Below are 26,454 nucleotides of genomic sequence, written 5' to 3' on the forward strand. Positions count from 1 at the left end.
GGGTAGCTATAATTATAGATCATTTATTAATTTATATTTTGTATAAACTATCTGAATATCTATAGTAATTAGTAAGCATGATGTTTCCCTCTGAGTTGCAGTGGAATAAAAGTATAAAGTAGCATTAAAATGTGTATAAAATGTATTTCAAAATTGTACTTCAGTACAGTAGTTGTACTAAATGTATTTAGTTACATTCCACCACTGACTGACACTTAAAAACACAAAACAGACGTTCACAAAACATCTCTCACACATATTTATTGTAAAAAATACATATAAAAACAATTTCTGAGACATACAAAAGATTGGAGCTTAGAAACAGTATATCGAACAGACAAAGACCAAGCCATTTTCTTGAATTGCATTACATATTTACAATTTAATAAATAAAATTCAATTTTTGTTTTTCTATACCAGAGTAAAGGCAGATTGTCCATTATCTATCTCGGGGGGGTGCAGATACTGCTGTGGTGACTCTTTGAAAGACATTCTCATCTAATACATCGAAGCCCGGGGCAGACAGGGGATGACTGCCCTGCGATTCAAAACCCCAAGGATTTAGGGACATTTATACAAAATACCGTCCTTGGTTGTAGAGGAGCTAGTTTACACACACAGAGCGTTTAGTTAGCATTGGTAAAGATTGAGGTATTGCACCACACAGCTTACAGGGGGGGTAAAAAATTAAATGAGAGCAATGTGGGGTTTTCAGATTGTCTATTATCTTTATCGACAACCCAAACACCACCCCCCCTCCCAACACACACACAAACACCCCCCCACCCCTCCCAGCCAAAGTATACAACATCATAACTTATCACCACAACAAATGTAACACCTAATGATCAATGCACCTCTCGTCTTCTGCACTCTCTCACACTATGCCCCCCCTCCCTACCTAAAATAAAACGCACAGACAGACTTTTGGCATCATTTTTCTACTCTCCAATACAAAAAAAACATGCACAGGGCTGCCCTCTAGTGGCCAGACAACTCGTAGCACCTCTGACTGCAAAATATCAGGGGGAAAAAACAGCGTGAGAGCAACTGGGGTGAACAAACTAGTCAGTAGGAAACCTGTGACCTCTTAACTGATCCATACCACTTGTGAGCGCAGAGATTTAAACATGTGAAACAGGCAGTAAAAGCAATCAATTCATGTTTTTGTTCTTTCCCCTGGCCCATGTACAACCTGTATCAGACAGCATCGGTTGAGCAGCCTTACTGTCGGGCTTCCACCTCAGCTCAGCCCTAAAAAACACTACAAATACTTGCTTGCACAAGAACCCCTTCACCAGGCAAAGGCAATCAACACACACGAAAAAAAGGCAAAGGAAAAAAAAGCCATTTAACACATTTAGCAATAATTATAATCATACTGTGAGGGTATATTTAAAATCCTAAAATAAAAGAAGGGGAAAGGGGTGGGGGCTAGTTATGTAATAATTAACCATCAGCTGTCCATAGCCTCCAGTGTTGGGAGAGAGGCAGATGCCACATGGTGTAAACATGCCCCCAAAATACATCCCTCAGTCCATCCGTTCCTTTATCCCTCCCTGATCTATAACCAGATGGCACAACCACCGCTTGGGGTTTGGTCCAAAAAATCCGGACTACATCCCCAGAGAGTGTTTGAGAATGAGGAGGGACAATGGGGGTAGTGGGACGAAAAAAACAAACCGCATTCAAACTATAATGGGACCATGTGAGCCGCCATGTTGCGTACCAATGCCACATGTAACAGGATGTTAGCAAAAAACTAGCATAAAAAAAAAAAAAGGGGGTAACCCGCTTGACGAAGCAGACCTCTGGGCAATTTACAGTAAACACACACTCACACAAAGTCACACTTCCTTAAAGTCACAGTCATGCACAGGACATTTCCTGTCCCTGGTCATCATTTGAACACACGCAACCTTATCCAAGATGTGGAAAAAAATATAATAAATCAGCCTTGAAGGACAAAAGTGCTCAAATTGGTGCCAACACCAGCGCTACTATGGCCCTATGAAATACCTATAACCTTCCTCAACACTCAGCAAGTAGCAGCACGTTAAACTCAGCGCTAACTAATCACCTACAAAATAACTGACCTACTCAAAAAACAATTAGCCCCCAAACTTCCCCTGAAATGTTTACAGGTAATAGAAAAAAAAGGAAACATCTATTTACGGCAGACCACCATTCACCAAAAAAACAAGCCCTCAACCTCCAGCTGGTTCAAAGTAAAGCAATGTGGAGACAGTTTGCGCTTTTCGGTGTGAGGTTGGTTCATTTGGGGTCCGCCGAGGAAAGAAAACATTCATCCGATGTATGACATGGAACAATACTCTTTCTGCAAAATACTTGATAAAATGACCAATCCCGTTTGGAGGGAGAGAAAAAATACACAGGAGAGGATCCAGAGTCACAGTTAACTTTTTGTGTCTTCCTCCTCAAGTTCAAGATCTTTCTGGGGCAAGTTCCATCCTTCTGGGATGATTTATTCATTTATTTTTTAAATATATGTTCCGCAGATTCAAGCAAAGTCCGTAACTTCCTCCACTTGTGTTCCAACAAGTGTCTCGACCAGAAATTAGATGGAGATGAAGCGGCCGTTTTTTTACTGTTGGGTTTTTGGCTTGAAATGTTCTAGACCAAGTTCAAATGGACCGATCCAAAGCACAGCGCGCCGGGCGTCGCTAACAGGAGCTTCTTCTTAGGGTCGTCTGTTCTCCACTGAAATATCGGTTTGCATCTGAGAGGGCAGTGGGCTTTTATTTGTTCAATTACACATTTTTAATGGGATTTTATTGGATTCAGTGTAGTCTCCTGTAAGGACGAAGAAAGACAGAGTGGACATTAGACACAATAATACAAACTGTAATGACTATTACAATAAAGTCTGCAACAGGGCTGGTTAATATGCTTGAACTGTATCATGTTAAAAGTATTTCTCGGTGTATCATATCATGATATGGCAAATTCATACAAAATCACATAAAAGTTAAAATTTTGTTCAATGATGCACCTAACGAGAATTCTTTAATTTAACAATTCAAACAATTTTTATTGATTTATCTAATGATTATTTTTTCTATTAATACATTTTAAAAACTTGTCATTAATATTTCATTATATTCAATCATCATGAAACAAAACGGTTATGAAAAAAACTTCAATACCTCATTTTGTACAGCTGTCCTCAACTAAAAACATTTTTAGTAGAGTAATAGTTACACAATTTTGTCAACTAATCGATTAGTTGATTTGATAGACAGATAACGTACTTTCTACACAAAGACTCATAAAGACCACCACCTTTAATCTTGTGTTTAACAGAGACTTGCTCGTAAGTTTCTTTGAAATTAGTCATTCAGCATGAAAAAAGCACAAGACATAACTAACTGACTAAAGAAATCAAAGAACAAAACAACAGCTTTGACGATTAATTGACTTTTTAGGAAATAATTTGAGTATGTAAATTAAAGGTAGGGCTTCAAACCAGTGAGCTATTGATCTTTGTGAATCAAGACTTGGTAGTCTAACAATGAATGCTATATCCCTCGTTGCTGGAATATCGTGAATTTGGAGAATCGTTACACCCCTTCTAAGTAGTAGTGAATAAAGTGATGGTAGTTAATACTAAATAGCAGATGGTTATGGCCACATCGTCATCAGATAGTTCATGATTTCAATTAAACAAATTTTAGACATAATCCCTGAAAACAAGAACTTTTCCTGATTAACATTGTTGTAAGCAAAACGGAAGTTTGGTCATAGGCAGTGCTCAGGGATGGTTTGTTCTTCTATTTAAGGGAATATGTCACTTCCTGTACATGAAATGTTACCTGGCGATGTATGCCTGCTCCTATGTGTGTGAGATAAAGTCACGTTGGATCGGTGAAGCTGCGTGGTCTCCTTTCATTAAGTGCAGAAGTTACCACAAACATTTTTAGAACTTTGACTAGTAGTTCTGTTTTCTCAAAGTAAGCAATCTAAAAATAAGCATTTCATATAAATACCAACAAATGAGATACTTTATCGGCACGAGTATTGGAAAAACTTGCTGGTTGCACGTCTTAGCGAGGCTTTCACGTACATACCTGAGTCGGGTTGGTCACTGTGCAGAATACATGTGACCCGCGAGTCAATCAAAGGGATGTTCAGGGCAGCAGGGTTTCACCTTGGACCAGGAATCAATGCAGCTACGGGGAGACAGAACAGAGACGGGGTGGGGACACCAAGACATTACTTTGTGATTAGATCATGTCAGCCAGAACCTCTATGGTGAGTTTCTGAACATGCTATCTCCCAAAAGGCTTTATCCACTTACTGACAGTGTGAAACCAAACTAAATGTAATCACTGCAGTGGGCTGTGAATAAGTTTAAGGCCTCTCATTAAATGCAAGAGGACGAGATAAAGTGTGTGTGTAGTCGGCTAGGACCTATTGTTATTTGACTCGATCTGCAGACAAAATAATCTGCAACTATTCTGATTATGTTGATTTTCGATTGCCCGTTTTTCATGAAAAAAAAGCCAAACATTACTTGTTGCAGCTTCTCAATAAGCACAATTTGCTCCATTTTCTTCCTCTTTCTATAAAAATTAAAGGAGAGTGGTCGATTTTTAGACTGTTGGTTGACAAAACAAACAAAAAGAAGCAAATTCTTGGCATCACATGAAACTTTAACCCTTTTGACCGTGGGCTATTTTGTGCATTTTTGAATACTTTTCATTCTGCCACTTAACAAAGGTTTACCGTGCCATGTTTTATCTTCTTTTTTTCCAGCACATTCTCACCTTTATGACCTGTTAATTTCTTTTTTATTTTGACTTACTAGATCAAAAATTTGAACCCAAGACAAACCAAAAATATATAAAATCAGACTTTGAAAATTATGTTTTTTTCTTCACTTTCAAAACACAGTCATGCTCAATGAAGAATTTTAAATGTTTGCTGCAAATATAACATAAGAGGTAAAATGAGGATAATTAGTTATTTGTTTTTATACTGAATATATTTGACCTTATCTCTGTTTAGTTTCACTTGGTCTATCATCAAACAAAAACTGGCTTTAGAGGGAAGTTGGAAGCATGAAAACACGCTGCTTCCTTTTTTATGTTGTAACATCATGAAGAAGTAATGCGCCAGCCCTTTTGTGGTCTCCAGAGGGTTGAAATAATGATTCCCTTTTTTCAAAAATGTCCTGACATTTTATTGTACCAAATTATTCAACTAATAGAGAATATATTCAGAATAGGCTCCTTGCAGCCGTACACGAATACAGTTTTCCTTATGTTCAGCGTTTGAACATGAGCTCCAGGATTATTCTCAACACAGTCATCTTTTAAATTAAAATTCCAAGCTTTTTCCAAATCTCAGTTGCTCTGCTGGGTGGACCAGAATGTCAGTTACACAGCCAAACAGCCACACCCACAAACTGTGGCATTAAAACTGAAAACTTTCTCTAAACCGGTTATCACTTACAGTTAAACATCGTGTCTGCTCCCATTGTTGTCGAGGTAATTATTGGAGTGTAGCTTTACAAATAAATAAGCACCTACAGCTGCTTAAACACACACTGTTGTGGGAAAAAAATAACAGACAGGATCTTCACTTTGATGGACTACCTAATGTTGGCAAATTTCAAGTCTCAGCATGTCTGCTCTCATGCTGTACTAAAATTATAGGAAACCATTGGCTCCTTGAAAGTTTGGGAAAAACCCAGAGTGTTAAATATGACAACATGCTTTGAAAATGGAAATTAGCAGTAAATGGGCTGAGACGTTGTTTATTTTTACTAGAAGTCTGAAAGCACTTACAAAACTTCCCTTGGTATAACCATGACAAAGTCTTATTAAAATGTCAGATGATGCAGGTATTTTCACAGTTGTGAAAGCTCTATTGCCAAATATTACATTTATTCAGTTGTAAAGTTAACATTTAGAAAACAGAAGCAAACACACTGCTGTACCTGGTTGCATCGAGCCACTTAAAAAGGTTTACATTTAATAAAATAAGTTGCATAAAATCCTTATGGAGGAGAGATAACTATTTGATCTCCAAGTGTTCGTCTTAAGTTACTTCAGCATTCACTTACGTGTTGCTAAAAGGTCCTCAGTGACCATTTTCCTCCAGACAGTTCAAGATAACCATGCCAGTCTCTTGAAATTAAATAAAATTGTGGAACATAAGACTGACTGATTTTATCAGTTTATTTTCAGTCGTAGCCCTCCTCTTGCAACATGAGTTAATTAGTCATCTTTATTCATATAGCACCTTTCATGCACAGAAATCAGCCTAAAGTGATTTACAATTAGCAGCAAAAACACAAAAGAAAAACAGAAATCCAAACTTCTCAACCAAACATATTTACGGAAATAAGGGGGAAGAACATGTTACTATTATCTAAAAGTAGGTATAGGCTATATTAAAAAGATAAGTATTAAGTCCCCATTCAAAACTATCCAATTAAAGTTATAAACACTAACGTTTGCATTAGCAACTTAGTAGCCAGCTTGCCAAACATAAACATTGCTGTGTTTCATTTATTAATTTAATGTTTTATTGAAACTCACCAGTTTTGGTCGACACCTTTCCATGTTTCTCCTTTTCTGTTATAGTAATATTTTCATATTTCTTTACTACTTCATTAGCAGTTTGTTTCACAGCGAGATTTCTCGCACTAATTTAGTCAATTATTTATTCCCACATCTTCTACTTGTGGTAGTTATGTTATGGATGGGTTGAATTTAGTTTGGATAAGTTGTTTGCACTTTGCATCTTCGAGAAGAAAAACGTTCTCATCTTCTGTTCAGTTTCCCTTTGTCGTCTATTTTGGAGACGCTAGCTATCAACAACACTGTCAGGTTTAGTTAAAAGATGATGATGCAAGTAAAGCATAACAACAGTAACTAAAGTGCATGTGTGCTGTGTTATGTAAACAAATACAATGAAAGCCTTAGTCTAAAGACTTATGCAAGGAGACATCCTAAGAGGCTTTTTGCAGTGCTCCTACATGAACCTGAAGTTAAGGGAAATATTGTGCATGAAGGTAAAAACTTGAGTTTGAAACTAAAGGTAGTTTATGCAACCAAGCATTTTGCAACATGAATTAAACAGCTTTATGCTCTTACACTGCACTACATTTAAATAATAAGTATTTATGACAATAACTCAGCAGTGGCTGTTATGGGTCTCTAATTATAAGAAATGTGAAGTGATGTATGTGCACGAGTGCAGAGCAACCTCTGCTTCCATATTTAAAAAAAAATCTTTACCCCAGTTACCACATTTTTTCAGATCTGCTTCTCTGCCGTATGCACACACTGTATTTATTATCACCTGCACCCATTTGCATTTTTCACACTCTTCTTCCGCAGTTGTATCTGTCTGTATTTTATTTTAATGCAAATATATCAACTGGACTTACCTCTTATGGTAGACGCAGAGGCAAGCCAGCCTGGCGATGGTCTCTCCCTGTACCAGATCCTCCAAACAGATGGAGCACTCTCCGCTGTCTTTACTGAGCACATCCGCTGTTCACACACAAACATAGCAACCTTAAGTGTTTCCAGCCTTTTGAAAAACACAGTTGTCAGGCAATTTCTGTGAAATTATACTTACTATTGTATGGTAGGGGAGGAGACGTGAGGCAGCTCAACAGGTGATCCTCGATCCGACCCCCCGGGAAAGGCTTCGAGCAGAAGGGACAGCGGATATCTGCGCGGAGCAGAGACACGACAGAGCTGAGATTAACACAGGGTGTCACATCGGGACACAAATAATAGATGATGCACACATTACACTGAGCACAAGTGCCATGTTTGGACATCTAGGCAGACTTGGCAAACCGAAGAGCGGTCTGACACACAACCAGTCATTCTCATCCTGGAGATCATGTGAATGATGTGACCTTGAGTGTAACTGACCCAAAATAGTTTATAACTTTATACGACTGTATGCAAAACAGTGACTGGAGGGTGAGCCACCACTAGAGTGGATGGGACAGACACTGTGCCTTGCTGCCCTACATTCCCCTCCTCCATCTATGAGCTGCTGCCAGCAGTGAGCAGGCATGTGAAGTTGTGACCCATTTCCCTACACTTGCTAGAGGGCTGGCCAGGGAAACCCACCACACTGTTGTGTTTTGGCTCAGAATGTCATGTAAGCCGTCACACAACCACCATCTCTGTTGTTGTTTGTCTAATGCAGACCAAGTGTGCATTTTCACTTCCTCCGCAGCCTCAAGTTCCCATTTTAACAACAAGGTGGTTGGTTACTTAATGTTTACAACTTGCAGGCTGCAGGATTTGACTCAGATGGCCACGGCATACGAGCACTTGTGATATCTTGTGAGCTCGTATGTCACCACTTCCACTTCTACGCCACAGCTTTGCTTCATACAATAGAGTCTCTGATGATTTTTCGTCAGCATGCAAGCACGGGAAAAGAGATTATCTGTTCAGGAATGTAAATTCCCCAAATAATCCATTTTAATTTCGGGCTGGGTGGACTGAGGCTGTGCTGGGAGATATTTTGATGCAAAATTCATAGTGTGATGTGAGACTTAATGTCTTGAGTTTGTGCACAATTGGAAGAGTGTTAGATATCATTTCTTGGCCTGAGTAGCTGTTCTTGAGTAGAGCGGCACGATTTGGGAAGTAAAAAAAATCCAATTGTTATTACAGTGATTAATGTTGCAATTGCAATACACAATATTGGAGGGAATTATAATTTTGAATCATTCTCATTTTAAGTGAAAATTTAATTAAATTGGAATATCATCATGAGCTATTTTTTGGGAGGATCTGTACCAAACATCTTTTTTCTTATAGGTTTGTAGGTTGGAACATCTTGCAGCACCACAGTACTTGATACAGAATAGTATTTTGACACATATTTTAGTTTAACAAATAATATATTTTCTGTGGTTTTATTGTTTCTATTTCAATAAAATGGAGATGAATTGTGCAGTCATATTCTTTTCAGTATTTTTCTAGAGTACTTTATTTTACTATTGTGGTTGATCAAAGTTTACAATGAATACTCCTACCCCCTACTTAACCATCATATCCATGTTCCCGTTATTGTCTCTGAACTCATGTCACCCATTCCTGTCTTCAGCAGCTGTTCCATGGAAGTATCATTAGTCATTCCCAAATTTCGTCACATTTTTTATGTAGAGGTATTGAGCAATATATTGTAGCCGGTGTTTCCCAGCTGTCATCAATCCATGTATACGAACAGATAAAAACAAGTTAAAGCAATAAAAATCAAGTACTGGTGGAGACCAGCCAATTATTAGGGAAAGTGTCATGTATGCGCCACAATAATAATAAAAAAGTATGTATAGAATATGTAACTGTTGTGTGTAAATGTGTTAACTTACTGCCATGGCGGTTGTTAACACGGTAAAGGCCGATCCAAGCCTCTGACACCGGCCGCTGGTGTGTGCCTCGGACCCGGGCGGATCTTGCGCCCACGCTGCGGGCGGAAGAGTGCCGATTCCCGGGCAGCCGCTCGGAAAAAGTGCGGTGGGGCGTGCGGCCTGTCTCCTCTCCGGACTGATGTTCAGCCACGACGGGAGGCTCCGGGCTTATATTTCCGTCCTCCTCGGGTTTCCCCTCGCTGTTGTTGTCGTCCGCAGGTGACGCCTGGCTCATGCTGGAGGGGATGCTGTGGTGGTCAGCGGGGCTGCCGTCGGCGCTCGCCCCATGCTGCCCCAGGTCCGAGTCGCTTCCCTCCTCCGATCGGCTCCGGTTGGCCTCCGTGTCCTCGAAGCTCCCCGAGAAGTCGACCATGAGACTGGTGGGCCTGGTGCAGCGGGCTCGCCTATAGGAATCCCGCTTTGTGCCATCTTTTCCGAAAGCAGAGGGAACCGGGTCTTCCTGTAGGCGACTTGCTCTCGTCCCCATCTCGAGCGAGCTAATTCAGCTGGCTAGCCGAGCGGTTTCCTCTCAGCGAACCACCACACAACAAGGGGGGAGAGTTAACCTCGAAACGACCCTTAAACTGGCAAATATTCGCCCGGGAACGTCAAATAATAACACTTGCCTGGCAACCGAGCTCAACGAGTACGATGTATGTATTTCGATGTCCCTTCTCTCGCCTCAGTTTGTCCCAACTGTCCACATTTTCCTTTCTTTTTTGACGTGCCCGTTCTCGCTGCTGCAGCGGAAATAGAGCGTTTTCGCTTCCTCCTTTGAGCCGTACACGAACAGTTACGGTAACGTCATCATGTCACCCCATCAGTTTGCAGCATGAACATTAAAGTATGGCTTCTACCAATAGACTATTTAAATAAATACAATAAAAACACAATCAAATAACTGTATTTTATGAATACTAATAATATATATTATATTTGATTAACATATGCACAGCCACCTTATCTAACCTGCACATTTCTGTTCGTGCTGCTCCTTCCCTTATTCAAATAATTCAATTTTTTATATAATTGTTTCTCCTGTTAATATATGTTGACTTTTTTCTATTCTTCATATTTCCTATTTATGCTGCTGTTTTTTCCAACTTGAAGTAATTGTTTCCTTAAAGTATATATTATATTTAGTACTTTGTTATTTTGCACTAATACACCACAGCAAATTTCTTGTATGTGAAAAACAATTGGCAATTAAAATGATTCTGATTCTTATATTTTGCAAATAATACATGGTTTTTATCCAGCCAACAAACTAATGTGTAGATGTAATGACATAAAATGAGATTAACCTTTATTTGTCCAGTGATGGGGAAATTGCACCATTACAGAAGCAAGTACATAGCAGATTTTTTTTTTTCATTATAAAGATATTTTACTTTATTATTAATATCAAAATTTAAAAAATCACAAGATTGTCAATTTGTTAATCTTAATAGGTCATTTGCATACCCATGAATCTAAATTCCTATCCTAACAACATTCAGGAACAAATTTAAAATGCTTTTAAAACTATAAACACATATTTTCAATATAACAGAATAATTATTAAGAGAAATTTGAGCTTATGTATTTTGCTAATGGCAACTACTCAAGTTTACTTTTATTAATTATTTATTCATATTTTTGTCTCTTTGGGGTTTTTTTTTTTTTCTTGTATATTATTTCTGTATTATTTACTTCTGCTCCTGCACCTTATTTGTATTTATTCAATGTATTATATTTTTGGGATTGAGTAGATACGTTGTGTATGTTTAATATGTAAATATATATATATATATATTTTAAGATACTGAGTAAAAAATACATCTATCTTTATAATGCCCAAATTATGTTTATGTATGTTATTTAAATATATTTAAATAAAGAGTTATTTAAAATTAAAACAAAACGTTTAAATCTAAACATTAAAAATAAATGCGTTATTATGTTCATTTTTTGAAATTATTAATTATAATTTTTCATAATTATAATGTTACTCTTTCAAAGAATTTCCTTCTTCATTCAGACTTAATATTCGATTATTTGAGGGTAGGCACCCATATATGTGTTATTACGGTAAAAAAGTACACAATAAAACTGACCAATCAGCGCTCTCAAGACAATCGAGTAGCCAGGCAGCTGCTCCGATGAGGAAATTTACAGTAAATCAGGAGGTTCGCTTAGCTCACTAGGCTTCAGAAATAGATGATAACGCCGCAGGGTAAAAACGACAACATTATACACGAGAAGACACGTTTTTTCCCCACTATTCGCTCTGTCCATTGGGGATTAAATTGTCGGTCTTTCCGGTAAGTTTTCTGCGTCTGATCTGGGCGTTCATGGCCAACCACCGCACCTAAAACTCTTGAGTCATTACAGAGAAGTAGGCCACTAGAAAAAATATTGACTAATGTTTCACTGCAGTTCATTCATGGCAGTAAAATCCAGTGGTTGTCTTGATATATTAGCAGTTTTATGATTTTCTGTACATGCCTGTTTTTTTCTGCACGCGTTGTTTATACGTGACATTTTTTATGAGTAGATGAAAACTTAGCTCTTAGGATCAACTTCAAACGTCTTAGTATGTGTTTTTTTAACATGTCCTGTCAGTGAATGAGTTTAAATTGGATCTGGTGCTCAGTTTTTTGTCTTCAGTGAGCTTTTGTATTGGTTGCATTTAACTGGATTGTACTCCTGTGTGTGGGGTTTCTTACCTTCGTTGCACTTGGCTAGTTTATGCATCATCTGTGCATTATGTTGGTCCTGGTGTCTAGGGAAACTGTGAAAAGTCTACCGGGGCCTTATGCTGATTATTTCCAGACTTTGCTCCCTTTTTATGGATGGTTTGAAACGGGCAACACACCCTTAGCAACAGTAGTACAATGCTTGTTCAAACAGTTGAAGGAATGCTGCTGAGTTGCTTGTCTCAATGCTTAATGTCATGCAGGATTATGAAGGTTTGTGTCTCTGACCCTCTGATTGATTTGTTTTTCTGCAGGGATGAAGGCGCTGACTTTGCAGCAGACAAATGTGGCCACTGGGGATCAGCAGCAGGCCACTTGTGGGAGAAGTCTTTCCTCCAACTATGTTCCTCCGAGTCTGGAGAATAAGTTCTTGGCTCAGGCTTCCTCGCTGATGCCCCAGCTTTGCTCTCCCCTCTTAAACTTTGCAGCTCAACCTTCCTCTTGCCCCTCTCTCCAGCCCTCCAGCCTGTCTTCCACCTCATCCTCCCTTCTCTCTGGTTCTTCCCTCTCTCCTTCCCTCACCTCCTCTCTCCTCAGCACCGAGAACAGGCTCCTAAGTAGCCGTTCACCTGCTCTCTCTTTTTCCCTCACCTCCTCTGCACCTGTCCCTAATGCCTCACTGCTCTCCACCTCACTGGCCAACAGCACTCTGTTCAATCGCTTTGCTGATCCTCCTTCAGTCCTCCATCATGCTGTGGGTGGAGAACAGAAGAGGGACGATGGAGGAGAAGAAGAAATAGAGGAAACTTCTGAAATGATGCAGTCCTGTTCTGAAGAACTAACAGAGGTCAGATACCATTTGTCTTTCAGAACAATCTGAAAATGAAATTACTCTAGCTGCTATAAATAATTGAAAGTATTTGCCAAACACAGTTTTTATTGCATACCATTTGGCAGTATTACTGTTGTAATTTAACTTTTCTGCACCAGCAGTATTCTGATGATTCTTTTCCTGAAGAGGAGGAGGAGGAGGAAGAGGAAGAGGAGGATGCTGGGACAGCCATGGAACTACCTGCTCTGGAAACAGATTTAGGCAACCAGGACCTCGAAAAAACCATGGACATCAGACAGGATGAATTTGCTGAGCTCGATAGAGGAAATAAAATTATTGAAGAAAAGCTGAAAGATAAAAAGGTAGGAAAAAAACTCTGTATGTATGTTACATAAAGATTCTCTTTGTTGGGGGCTGTCTTTGCATTTTTCTGTACGAGTACTACAAAATTATGTTTGTGTGAGTTGTGAACACACACTTCTATTTATTCCTCAGTATCTCCTGCTGAACATGGTGTGTTGCTCCCTGGTCAATAAGAGCAAAGCTCCAGGCCAGACGGACTGGGACTCAGAGGAAAGTGTTTGGACCAAGATCATAAACCTGGCAAAGGACATTTCTGTCAGTGACCCACAATTTCTTCTCAAGGTGTGTATAAATGTCTGCTTGGGTGTGTGTTTGTGTGTGTGTGTGTGTGTGTGTGGGCAGGGTAATCCTCTAAATGCATTATTATTTGCACCCAAACTGGATTGTGGACTTGAACTTTTATTTTAACTAAAGTAAGCCATTATAGTGGGCAACCAGTTGAGACATGTTGTAAAGAAAGCCATTGTTCAAGAATTCATATGAAATTGAATTACTTCAATATATTTTATTAAAATAAACATTAAGGGAGAATAAAGCACAAGATGACAACATTGTACACAGCAGATAGAAAATAGATTTCACCAGCTAAGAAAATAAAAATCACACTTTTTACTGGGTTTTACATAGAGAGAGATGAGATTGCGATGTACAAGATAACACTAGAATCCAGCTAGTCCAGCTCCAGGTAACAACACAATTTCTTGACATAGAATATCCCCTGATATATTTTATGGTTGAACAAAAAGTCTCAAAGGTTTCACTTTAGTGCAATGACAGAACATATTAGTGCAGTTTTCCTCTGCATTGCCACAGAGCCTCCTTTTTTTTTTTCCTCGACATTTGCAACAGCAGCACTGAATTGTATAATTCACTGTGTTGAATTGCAAATTCTTGTGTGTGTGTGTGTGTGTTTTGTGTTTACTGGGTTGTCTTTGGAAAAGGTTGCTTCATTTCTGGTTGTTAGTAGGGTCCATGCATGGGTAGGCATGGGTCCTGTGTAAGGTTGACAAATCAAAAATACAAAAGAAAATTGTCAGATTAGCTCTGACTGGCACCCCGGCACTGTCAAACCGCTACAATGCAACAAGTGCCTTGTTCTTTCTTTTACCACTCAGGTGGCAGTTTACACTCGACAGGAGTTGAACATCCGCATCACAGCAAACTTCTTATTGGCTCTGGCTGCCAATCAGCCCTCCACAAAGCAACATTTCCGCCGATACTTCTGTGCTGCTGTTCAGCTGCCCTCAGATTGGCTGGAAGTCGTCAGAATCTACAACACAGTAAGTCTCAGTGGGTGCTGGAATCTGAATGTGTCAGTTCTGTTAGTTCTGTTGAGTTTCAACACCATGTTTGTCTGTTTCCAGTGCTTCAGTCGCTCCCTGCCAAATTGCCTGAAGAAGGCAATGACTGACAAGTTCAAGCAGTTTAATGAGTATCAGCTGGCCAAGTACAACACACGCAAACACCGATGTAAACACAACCGCAACAATCGCAAAGCCAAGGTACAGAAACATTCATTTTTGGTCTATTTTCATGTAGTTTAATGTGAAAATAAGGTTATACTAAACAATACTAATATCACACCCTTGTTAATAACAGACAGAAACTGTTTCAGTTTTTCCACTGTGGTAGAAAGCCGTGGTTGACATCCTCACACCTTTAACCAACTTTGTGCTTTCTATTTTAGAACAATTGACTCATTTCTCTAAATGAACACCAGTCATGCGGAAGCTACTTTTTGTAGCTTCACGCTGGTAGAAGTTGAACTACAGCAAAGCTCCCTGAGGGAGAATTATATTCTGGTTAGCTAGAGATACTAAGTATTAAGTCGTTCAGACTACTCTGTAAAAAAGGATTAATTGACAATATACATTAAATATGACATTAATGTAACAACATGTAATCCAAAAAAGTGACATGCAGATCAATTTATATGATTACAAAAGGCACCGACTTGTTTACACGTCATTTATAAACCAAAAATACCCGACTATTCATGGGAAAGTCCAAGGAATGCCAGCTTTGAGTTGCACAGACACCTGCCATACAGAAACTAGAGTTCAGGTATTGCCACAACAGGATTATTCAGTTAGCCAGTTAACTTCTAAACTAGCTTGCAACAACTGCTCCCATTTATTGTTAAATAGCAATAATCAATGCTTATGACTAATTGACAGATTAAAAGGCAAGGCAAGTGTATTTATATTGCACATTTCAGCAACAAGTAAATTCAAAGTGCTTCACAAAATATTCAAACTTAACTATGGCCAATTATTACTGATTAACAAGCTTCAAAACTTATTTTTTATATAGCGCTTTTCATACATAAAAATGCAACACCAGATATCGGCTCTCATGGTTTGTTCTACCTACACTCTCTTTGATTTCCAGAAACCGGATGGTGAGCAGCTGAAAAAGTGGGCAAACTTGCTCAGATCAGAACCAACTATGCTATCGAAGTTTGTAAGTCAATGTACAGTACTTTTAAGGATTTTGGATGTTTAAAGATACTTTTATTTAATTGTTTTCTTATCTGTTTCCTTCTGTGCTCTGTATGCAGATAAGCATCAAGTGCAGGTTGTTTAACTGAAACTGTCATAAAAATATTCATTCTGAACATTACCGTATTTGTTTTAGACCAAAACTTCATTTCTGTGTGTGTTCGTAGTTGCAACTGGAGGAAAAAAAAGTGACGGTGGATAAAAAGCAGAGTGAGTTCAGTGTGAAGAAGATGATCAAGAAGCTTCACATTAAAGAACCAGCTGAATACGTTATGGCCATTCTGGGGAAAAAGTAAGCCACACAAAAGCACACTTTCACACATGACTCCCAGAGACTAGCCTACTGTACCACAGCTCTTCCAAAACAGTTAGGATGCTGTGTAAAACATAGATATTAACAGAATGCATCAGTTGTACTGTATTAATTTGAATGTAGGCCGCAAAAGATCTTACAATCATTGCAACCTGTTTTTATTTCATTTTTTCAAAGTGTCTTAACTTTTACACCTAGTCAGTTGTTTGGATTGAGTCCATGAAAAGTCCAATGTTATGTCATTTTTATATCGCTATTTAAAACACACAAATTGCATTTGAACTAGAGCTCCAGTTAGGTAGCTTTTATAGCTTGAAAGTACATGTTTTGATTTATCATGGTTGGGGCTTTTAACGCCATATTTTCCATCCGATAAAAGCCTGTCTAAAATGCAGCCAAGATAATTACAGTTTCTTTAGCAGTTCTATGTAACTCTACAGCACAAAATGCCTTGTACAGAGTTTATAACCCACAAATGCAACTTTTAGGGAAATGGAAATGTGCAGAAAAATCAAGTTACCTGGACAAGAATGATGATCTCTTCATTAAAGTAGAGTGGTGGAATGTAACTAAGTAAATCTATTCAAGTACTGTGCTTAAGTACATATTTGAGATACTTACATAAATGCATCAATACAAATGATATAATAATACTTTTAGAACATATAAAACAATCTGAGTGGGGTCATTCTGCATTATAAATACTATTATTTTTGATAATTTAAGTACATTTTGATGATGACACTTTTTTACTTTTACTTAGTAGTTTTGAATGCAGAACTTTTACTTGTAGTGGAGTAATTTCACAGTGTGAGATTAGTACTTTTACTTATGTAAAGGGTCTGACTACTTTTTGCACCAAGCTCTGTATTTAGAAAAAACTGAGCAGTTTAATAATTTATTCTTTAGACAATATAAAGATAGAAAAGTAGACACCAGAGATGTGATCTCTGTTCTCCTAGACGTGAGTAACTTTACTACTTTTGTCTTGCTTCCATTTTGAAAATGTGATGTGGTTGCGTTGTTCCCAGGTATCCTGCTGACCCGAAGACGTTCAACCGCAGTGGAATGAAGGGAACGTGGGACAGGGAGAGAGCCGGGAAGAGAATGAAGCTCAAAGAGCCAGAGACGTGGGAGCGGCTGCTCAGCCTGCAGGGCAACAAGGCCGCCACCTGGGAGAAGCTCATAGGTCCGCTGAGTACACACAAACAGGCAGCTGCTTCCAAAATATCAAGCTGTTCCTTTAATCCTGGGAAATTAAAGCACTATTTTTTTTCCCAGTTAAAAAGTTCCTCATACTTGTTTAAAAGAATAAAAGTGATAGATTTATAACATTTACATTTAGTCATTTAGCAGACGCTTTTATCCAAAGCAACTTACAGGAAGAGTAAAAACAAACAAACCTGCACAGTCTTGCTGCTCAGGAGCGTAATTACTGTATCACCAGTTCAAAGTGCATGATGATGGATGTAAACCATCACAAAATCTTTTATTTTAAGATTAAAGTATTTAAGTACTGTTTTGCTTTACTTTACACGTCCATGATCACACATATCGATGATTGATGTCTCTACTGTGCAGACAATAAGTCTCTTCCATTCATGGCGATGCTGAGGAACCTGAGGAACATGATCACAACGGGCATCAGTGAGGCTCATCACAAGAAGATCCTCAGCAGACTGACCAATCAGGTAAAATCCAACAGAGTCAAGCATGCACTACATCCCCATTGTAAAGATTACTATTGACTGATTTGCAGAGTTTTGCTTCAGAGGGGCAGTTATTTGTGTTCCTCATTTTCTTTCTTTCTTTTTATGTTTACAGAAAGCAGTCATTCAGAGCCGTCAGTTTCCCATCAGATTCCTCGCTGCCTACAAAGTCATAATGCAGCTTGAAATTTTGGGTGAGATGCATGCAGTATACAACAAGTAGTATTAAAATCTTAATGCTGATTTTTAAGACTTGGTATCACATTTCACAAATTCAGTGTTTGGGAAAATGATGAGTCCTATCTTGCCAAAAAGAACAAGAATAAAAATGCAAATGGGTCATTTAAATAAATACAGTAATGCAAAACTGCTGTGTGTCTAAAAAGATAAAGCAGGTGATATTTTTTGTCAACAATTGTCAACAATTCCTATGTTAAAACTGGGGCCTGACAAATGATAACATCAATAATTGGTGAAATAAAAAGCCCACCTACATCACAACGTGGTGTCTTCAAATGTCTTGTTTTATCAGACCAACAATTCAAAACCTAAAATTATTGAGGTTTTTATCATGCAAGACCAGTAAAAGAAGGGAATTCTCACATTTTAAGAACCTGAATCATCACATATTTGGATTTTTTTACTTGAAAATGAAATAAGAAATTGATTGGTTATATAAAAAGTGTGTGATTCATCTTCTTTTAAATTAAATTATTTTAATTGTATAACATATTGTTGGGTTTTGGTCCTCTCACTTGTTGACAATATGAAAAATGCAGAATAACACATTCTCTTCCTGAAATATCAGTGTTTCATATGATTGTCCTGTTTTCCAATAACGCCAATGATGTTGCCCAACCTTACTAAATAAATGCCTCTAATACCTCCTCTCTGCATCTCTGTCCCACAGCCTCAGCATCAGAGAAAGCAGTCCCTCCTGTTAAAGAGATCCTGAAGGAAATCCTTAATAAGTTTCCCAAGAGCCAGCGCTTCAAGAGTCAGGAATGGGACACGACTCCGAGAAGCCGGATAAGGGTGACACTTGGAGTGCCGTTTATCTATCGACTATACAAAGCCAAGAAGACCCAGCTCCTGAAGGCCAAGTGCGACCGTTTTCTTTGATTTTCAGTCATTTTCTCTCATATTTTACTAATTTCTAACATTTTAGATTTAAACTTAATATTTCCAGTGCACAAGAAGTGAGAGAAGCAGTTTGAAATGAACAGAAAAATGGTTGTTTTGGTGGTCGCTGTGGCTCAACAGGCAAAGCAAAGAACAGCACCAGGAGAAACTAAAACAGAAAATGGGTAGTAAAAAATGTAATTGAAGTGCAGACAAGTGATCTTGAGTAATACTGTCACTTCTCTAAATAATAAAACTGCTATTAATAACCTAAATAAGATGTTGTCTGGCAACATGTTGTTCTCCCGTTCTCCTTATTTCTTTTGTAATGTATTATTCAATTCCCTGTTCACATGTATTGACTAGAAAACATTTGAAGAACGACCTTTTCCTAAAGAAATGTGTGCCATTTCCACTCGAGTGGAAAAATTGTTTGGTTGGATCACTTAAAAAAAACAGCAACATTCTCAGTTTTTTAGGTTACCACACATTTGGTTCAAAGATTGGCAATACGAAGTGATAATACATGTAAAAAGTTGCACATAATACCTTAAAAAAAAAAAAATCTGTATAATTATTAACATAACGTTTCTGTGTCTGTGCATCCAGTCACAGGGAGTACACCGTCGAGCTGTTGGGTCGCTACCGCAAAGCTCTGGAGACGGCCGTTCAGCTCTCCTGTCGTTACAATGTGCCCCCGCTCCCTGGGCGGACCGCCATCATGCTCTCCTGTAACATCAGGCATGATAATGACTATTGTAAGAAACAGGACTTCTGCCTCCCGCCGGACCCTGAGCAAAAGGAGGAAGACGAGGAGAAGGAGGAGGAGGAGGAGGAGGATGAGAGTAAGGGGGAAGATGAGGAGGAGGAAAAGGACGAGGATGAGGAGGATGAAGAGGAGGAAAAGGACGAGGATGAGGAGGAAGATGAAGAGGAGGAAAAGGAGGAGGATGAGGAGGAGGATGAAGAGGAGGAAAAGGAGGAGGAGGAGGAAGAAAAAAAAAAAGAGAGCACGAAGAAGAAGAAGAAGAAAAACCCAGAGGACAAGCTCATTCCTTCTGTAAGTTCTCCTTCTGTTCTCCTTATTAGCAACAAGACAAAAGAAGACTGATATATAAGCTGTTTTATTAGTTCAAAACCAAGTTAGTGTTGTTTTAAATGTATTGTTTTTACTTCCCACCCTTCACATTTTTATTCTCATTCGCTCAGACGAAGGAGATGGCAGCTCTGCTCGCTCTGATGATGGGCAGCAGTGCAGAGGACAGTCAGATCTGCATACTTGGTTGGAACCACAGTATGGAAGCTGAGCTGAAGTCTGATAATCTTCTCGATAACGTCCGGAGTGTGGTTAAGCAAATGAAGGTCAAGGCTTTTATTTTCCTGTGACTTCTTTCTTGTGTTGTGTAATTTATCTTTTAACATCTCATACCAGCTTTCATGCCGAGTGATTAAACAGATGTGAAGTACTTGAACCCTTGTGCTGATGTCAAACATGTAAAAAAATAAATTAAAAAAAGCCATAAAATGCCACATTGGTGTTATTTTCCACATACATCTTTGAACCCATTGGTAGAAAACAGATTCTGCTCATTAATTAATAAATACTTTCTTCTCTCGCAGCTATGTGAAGATTTAACATATGAAGAAAGGAACAACCATGCCTTCTCCAAAATGCTCACCAAGAATAACAAGGTTAGTTTATTTGTACATATGTAGTTTAATTTGATAGGGGAGAGCCAAATGCAAATGCAAATTCATTTAAAATAGTAATAGATTATCATGTCATTATTTTGTATCACAAATGCTTACACAATTAACCCCTCAAAACCTTGATGATAAACATTGCCTTTAACCATTAACATTCTTTCACATTTTATAGAGAATTTGGGGCCACGGCCCAAATCATACCCTACTTTATCATCTATTTTGTTATTAATGGGAACCATTATTTACACAAAAACATCATATTGTATTGAAGAAGACTTGAAACTAGCTATTGAGATCATAATGTTGCCACAACAATTTTTTCTGAGGTAATAAATTACTTTGAGATTGATAGGGCTTCTTTTGCAACCAATGGTGTCGACCCCTGCTGGACTTTTGAAAGAATGCAGCCTTAAGAAACTACAGCATTTGCTTTACTGCTCAGACTGGCAGGTTGCCACCTGCTCTGCTACAGCCTCAAAGAAAAAAGTCAGCAGTATACATTATTTTTGCCTGAGTCACGCCAGATTTTCATCAGCAATGATGGTTATTTGACAATTTCATGAGGACAACAACTCACATGACCCAAGGCTACTTCCTGATCATCAATTGAGACACACTGTTGTTTTTTGAGCTTGTAGTTTAAGTCCAAATTAAACACACACAGTGTGTCGTTGATGTAAAGTGAAAGGCCGCTACTTTAGACAGTACAAGATATGTGCTTGTGATCCTTGACCTCACATGCTTTTGTACATCAGGTGGACAACATCATCCTGCTGTCTGACTACTGGATCGACGGTGAAGTTGAGTGGGCCATCAACTGCTACACGAAGGACATAAACAACAAAGCCCTCGTGGTGCAACTCTACATCGGCCAGAGGTAAAGCTCTAAATTGAATATATCCTCTGTATTTTCTTAGCACAAATATAGCGTAATGTAGACACATTTATAGCTACTTTTTTGTTTACCTTCCTGTTTCTAACCCCAGTGTGATTTATTTATTATTATTATTATTGACATATAATAACTATCTCTAGATTTTCATTTACAAATAGAGACCGGGACAGATCATATCACAAAAGATTTGTAGAATTTGCTGCCTATCTCAGTTTTCAATTGAGTATATGTATGTCAAAAAGGATAAGAAAGTGATAGCATTTTTCTTGCGATAAGATAATATCAGATTTTTATGGAATCAGGGTTGTAAAACACAACAGCAGACACAAAACATACAGGAATCAGAGGCTTTAAGAAGTGTAAATAATATATCTTGCTTACATTGTTCCGTAAAAACTGATTTATTGTTCTTTTGTCTACTTGCAGAGAGCCTGATTTCCTCCCTGAAAGGAACCGTATGCAGCTTTGTGGCTTCAGTGAACAGATGCTAAGGTAAAATGTCTCATTTCAATCCAAAAACAGATTTAAATTATTTCTATAAATGTGACAAATGAAAAAACCCAGTCACACTGAAAGTTAGGGGAGAAGATCAATGCCACTGTTAAATCTGTTTGTTAAATATGAAGCTGGAGCCAGCAACTTGTAAGCTTAGCTTAGCTTAGCACAAAAACTGGAAACAACTAGCCTGACTCAGTTTGAAGCGAACACAATATACCTACCAGCACCTCTGAAGCTCGCTAGTTAGCATGTCATCTTGTTTGTTCAATCTGTAAAAAAACTAAAATATGAAAACGACCACAAAGTCACTGGTCATTGCCAAGAAATAGTCTGGCAGAAATTGTCATTTTTGGACTTTTTGTACAAATTAAATAAACTAGATAATGAGTTAATTAGTGAACTTTAGAGGGTGCTAGTAGGTGACTTTTGTTACATTTGGACCGAGTTCGGAAATGGTTACAGACATAAGAGTGGTAATTGATTTTCTGATGTAACTTTCAGCAGGAAAGTGAATGATAAACTGTTTCCTTGTCCGTGTGACCAGGTTTGTGGCAGAACGAGGATCGTCCAGGCTGCTGGACCATGTGGAGCACTTAGACAAACTTTACAACATCCCACCACCAGATGGAGCTAAAGGCCCTCAGGCAACAGATAATGTCATCTCACTACCAGCCAGCCCCAAGTTAAGGTAATTTTATGTTTTGTGGCAAAAAAGCGTAAACCGTTTTTAAAAGAAGAAGAAGAAGTAGACTCCAGGTTTGAAAAAGTGAAGCCAATGCAGATGTGGTTATAACCAGCTTTCTTTCTAAAGGCCAGCAGGGGGCGACTGCAGTGGTTGCAAAAATAAATCGGATTGTATAGAAGTCTATGAGAAAATAACACTACTTCTCACTTGATTTATTTCCTGAGTAAACATTTTCCTAACCCCTTCATACTTCTAAATGTCAATTATATTTTGGTCGTCTAAAAAAAACAAAACTTTACCATGATACTGAGTCAATTTGAAGGACAAATAAGTGAAATTAGAAAGTAAAATAAAACGTCATTATGTAATAAAGCCCTGAAATTGTATAATTTTGTTAGTTTATTTTTTTTGATTGATAGATTAAAAAAAAAAAATAGGAAAAAAAAATTCAATTAGAGATTTGGAGGTTTAAAGTAGAGTTTGGGCAGTCTGTGGCCTAGAGGTTAGGAATCGGGCTTGTAACTGGAATTGAATTTCCCCATTGTGCGATTAATAAAGTAATTAATATTGAATCTCTCTTAATCCTAAAAGTTTCAAGGGAGTTGGTTTTAAAAAGGTGTTGTATGTTATTCCGGGAATCAGTTGCATTGAAATCAAAGCAGTTTTTCCAAGTTCAGAATAAACTCATTATTTTCAAATAAATTCATTTTTTTTTACAACTAAATTTGCCTTCCAATTAATATCACAGTCAACATGAATTATGCACCTTGTAAGTTAACAAGTTAACTAGCTACAAACATGTCCTAATATGGTCACTTCTGGCTGCAAAAAACAAGATGGCAACAGCCAAAATAAAAGACTCGAGCCTTCAAAACAATTGTCCGCTAACCAGTGAGTGATGTTACGTTGGCTACATCGACTTCTTTTATACAGTCTATGCAAAAATGCAAATCTGATAATTTTTCTACTCAGCATTGAAGACCAGAAACATTTTTCTTTTCCTCACTGCTTTAACACCAACACTTCCCTCTGTTGTCAGGTGGCGAGGAGTCCGTGTGTTTATCTCCTCCACCTTCAGAGACATGCACGCTGAGCGCGACATCCTGGTGCGGAGCGTGTTCCCCGAGCTCCGACGACGTGCTGCGTCACACTGCCTCTACCTGCAGGAGGTGGAGCTGCGTTGGGGGGTGACGGAGGAGGAGTCGGGGCGGGCCGCCGAAATGTGCCTGTCGGAGGTGTGTCGCAGCCAGATGATGGTAGTCATCCTGGGGGAGAGGTACGGCCTGGTGCCTCCCAAACCGGTCCTCCCTGACCTACCGCAGCACAGCTGGGTAAGACTTGTTATATAGATACTTTGTGCTCGGTGTAAACATGTGAAAGAAGTATTGATGCAAGAACCTGGAATATTGACATTGGGATTCAAAATGTCCTTACTTATATTCTCCAGACAAGAGCGGAACAAACAAACAACCATTCAAAGATAACCCTTCATACTCCAGTATTTTCCCATGAGGGTTTTTTTTTTTTACAGTTCAATAAGAAACAGCCTTAAATTACATCCTTCACATCTTTAAATAAAATGGAATAAGTTAAGATAACTATAAGTCAGTAAAGTTAAATGTAGGAAATAAGATGAAAATTTCAGCAGGTCAGTATTGTGAAAAAAACATGACCCACACACAAGTGGTGTATTACTACTGCTACTACTACTACGTTTAATTTACTGGACCTCTTTCTGCAGATTGAACGTGAACGTTTAGATATAACAGACAACAAAATGCCTTAATTGATCACAATCTTGATGGAGCATTAAACAATTTAGTATTTATTGGAGATTTAGATTTGTTGAATTTTAGTCTCCTAATGCAAGACTGCAATGTGTCGTGAAACTACATCTGCATCATACTGCATCAGTTGAAAATGAGAGGATATGGTCGAATAATTATCCTGAAATATAAGTAGGAGAAGAGGTTTTGCTCAGAAAATTATTATATAGAGGTAGAAATTTTGATGATATAGGGCATGGAAAAATACATTTTTAATATTTTAAAGTGAAAGAGACTCGTGCCTGTTTTTAGGCGTGAATTTTAATTTAAGATATTCTTTTAAAATAATGAAAGAAACGAATTTCTTTCTTTGTGTGCAGCTGGCGTCGGCCCCAGACGGCCTGTCCATCACAGAGATGGAGATCCGTCAGTTCCAGGCTCTTTTCCCCGACACAAAACAGCGAATGTTGTGCTACTTCAGAGATCCAAACGTCACCAAGTAATCCATGCTCACATTCACACATCAGAATTAGTACAAAAACATTCTTCTTCATATGTTAAGTTTAAATAAGTGAGTCATTTCAATGAATGACTGACCCACACCAATTCAAGTATTTGTTACTCCATTAAGTTAGTTGCAATGCTTCAGTACTGCATATTTTGCTGGAAATCCACTTAAATATATTGTGTTTTAACTGAATTTTCCTCCATTGTTTCTCAGGTCAGTTCCAGTGGCCTGGAAATCTGACTTTGTCCCTGAATCCAAGGAGGCGGAGTCTAAAATGGCCTCGTTGAAGAGAATGATCCGGGCCAGTGAAGTCAAGGTCACTGAAAAGTGAGTCGCCTGTCCTTCTGCTCTGAAGACAACAATATTTAAAAGATTATAGTGAAGACTCATCAAAGACTTGTATTTTAAAGTAATATAACCACTAAAATATAATTTTATGTTTCGTAGCTGAGCCTACTTGTTGTTTTTTCTGTCATAGCTACTCATGTGAGTGGGGCGGTGTTGTGGACGGGAAACCGTATCTGAAAAGACTGGAGGACTTTGGAAAAGCTGCGCTGGAAGACCTGTGGACGGCTGTAGTGAAGCAGTTTGTGGAAGTGAGTTACTCTGAACATTCAATAAGTTTCTAAACTCTTTTTTTCATATTTCATCAGTTTTTGCAAGGGTGTGAGTTAGAACGTCCGGTTTAGCCAGTCTGGTCCGGTGTACAAGCTTAAATCGGTTTGATTTCATGCCAACTGGCTGAACCGGTATTTGTCATAATGACACATTCTGGTAAATTAAAAAGCAGCCTACATCAGCAATCTGTGTCGACAGCATCAAGTAACTAAATCCAACTTGCATTAAAGTGATTTCCACACAGATTATACCTGCAGAGTTATAGTATCACTTGTTAAAGTCTTTTGCTATTTATTTTCTCTGTCTGTGAGAACGATGCTATCTGTGATTGATTGTCTCCCCTTGCTCTATTGCACATGCTCTGCAGTCAACAGAGAGATGTTCACTCATAATAAAGTAGTGTTAGAAGATGCAGAAATCAAGCAATATGACCATATGATTAACATAATATGTTTGCTTGTTAACGGGCTAATGGAGCCTGTAGTATCTGACAGGCCGTGCACAATTTAACGTTACTGCAGAGCCGAGTCCGGCAACATGTAGGACAGAAATCTTCAATTAACCGCCAAAAATTGCCTCAAAGTTTAACTTAAATACTGTACTTGAGTAAATATAACACTAAAATAAGACGCCTAAAGGTATTTTATGTCTTGTCTCAAATGTTATTTTTAAATTATACTGAGCATTCAATTAATTTTTTGGCATCAAACTAAATAGATGTCAACACAGCGAACATACAGTAGATTGTAAGCAGGGGTGGACTGACCAATAGGAAATCCTGTCAAAGTCCAGAACAGCCGCCACCAGACCCTGTCGGATCATCAGGAAAAAAATCTGTAAT

The 26,454-nt window shown here is 38.4% G+C and overlaps 2 protein-coding genes across 2 annotated transcripts in view; one reads left to right on the forward strand and one right to left on the reverse strand.

The window, feature by feature from the left end:
* Positions 1 to 246: 246 nt before the first annotated feature.
* zgc:66427 (uncharacterized protein LOC406256 homolog) lies at positions 247 to 10,158 on the reverse strand. The gene is made up of 5 exons (XM_059345067.1): positions 9,380 to 10,158; positions 7,615 to 7,710; positions 7,421 to 7,526; positions 4,089 to 4,190; positions 247 to 2,814 (listed from the first exon to the last, which is right to left on the reverse strand). Exons 1-4 carry the CDS (start codon positions 9,903 to 9,905, stop codon positions 4,133 to 4,135), a joined length of 786 nt encoding a protein of 261 aa, XP_059201050.1. The 5' UTR covers positions 9,906 to 10,158; the 3' UTR covers positions 247 to 2,814; positions 4,089 to 4,132.
* Positions 10,159 to 11,548: 1,390 nt separating this feature from the next.
* Positions 11,549 to 26,454, forward strand: part of tep1 (telomerase-associated protein 1) — a 36,643-nt gene continuing 21,737 nt past the window's right edge. The window contains exons 1-22 of the mRNA XM_059344061.1: positions 11,549 to 11,721; positions 12,411 to 12,943; positions 13,090 to 13,290; positions 13,424 to 13,573; positions 14,407 to 14,571; positions 14,656 to 14,793; positions 15,683 to 15,754; positions 15,960 to 16,084; positions 17,137 to 17,294; positions 17,687 to 17,796; positions 17,930 to 18,008; positions 18,725 to 18,917; positions 19,546 to 19,996; positions 20,146 to 20,298; positions 20,557 to 20,628; positions 21,399 to 21,520; positions 21,965 to 22,030; positions 22,581 to 22,724; positions 23,761 to 24,052; positions 24,868 to 24,986; positions 25,209 to 25,322; positions 25,474 to 25,591. Coding sequence (XP_059200044.1) covers positions 12,413 to 12,943; positions 13,090 to 13,290; positions 13,424 to 13,573; positions 14,407 to 14,571; positions 14,656 to 14,793; positions 15,683 to 15,754; positions 15,960 to 16,084; positions 17,137 to 17,294; positions 17,687 to 17,796; positions 17,930 to 18,008; positions 18,725 to 18,917; positions 19,546 to 19,996; positions 20,146 to 20,298; positions 20,557 to 20,628; positions 21,399 to 21,520; positions 21,965 to 22,030; positions 22,581 to 22,724; positions 23,761 to 24,052; positions 24,868 to 24,986; positions 25,209 to 25,322; positions 25,474 to 25,591 — 3,573 coding nt within the window. The 5' untranslated portion in view covers positions 11,549 to 11,721; positions 12,411 to 12,412. The remainder of the gene's footprint in view (positions 11,722 to 12,410; positions 12,944 to 13,089; positions 13,291 to 13,423; positions 13,574 to 14,406; positions 14,572 to 14,655; positions 14,794 to 15,682; positions 15,755 to 15,959; positions 16,085 to 17,136; positions 17,295 to 17,686; positions 17,797 to 17,929; positions 18,009 to 18,724; positions 18,918 to 19,545; positions 19,997 to 20,145; positions 20,299 to 20,556; positions 20,629 to 21,398; positions 21,521 to 21,964; positions 22,031 to 22,580; positions 22,725 to 23,760; positions 24,053 to 24,867; positions 24,987 to 25,208; positions 25,323 to 25,473; positions 25,592 to 26,454) is intronic.

This window comes from Centropristis striata, chromosome 11 (genome assembly GCF_030273125.1).
Source record: "Centropristis striata isolate RG_2023a ecotype Rhode Island chromosome 11, C.striata_1.0, whole genome shotgun sequence".
Classification (NCBI taxonomy): Eukaryota; Metazoa; Chordata; class Actinopteri; order Perciformes; family Serranidae; genus Centropristis; species Centropristis striata.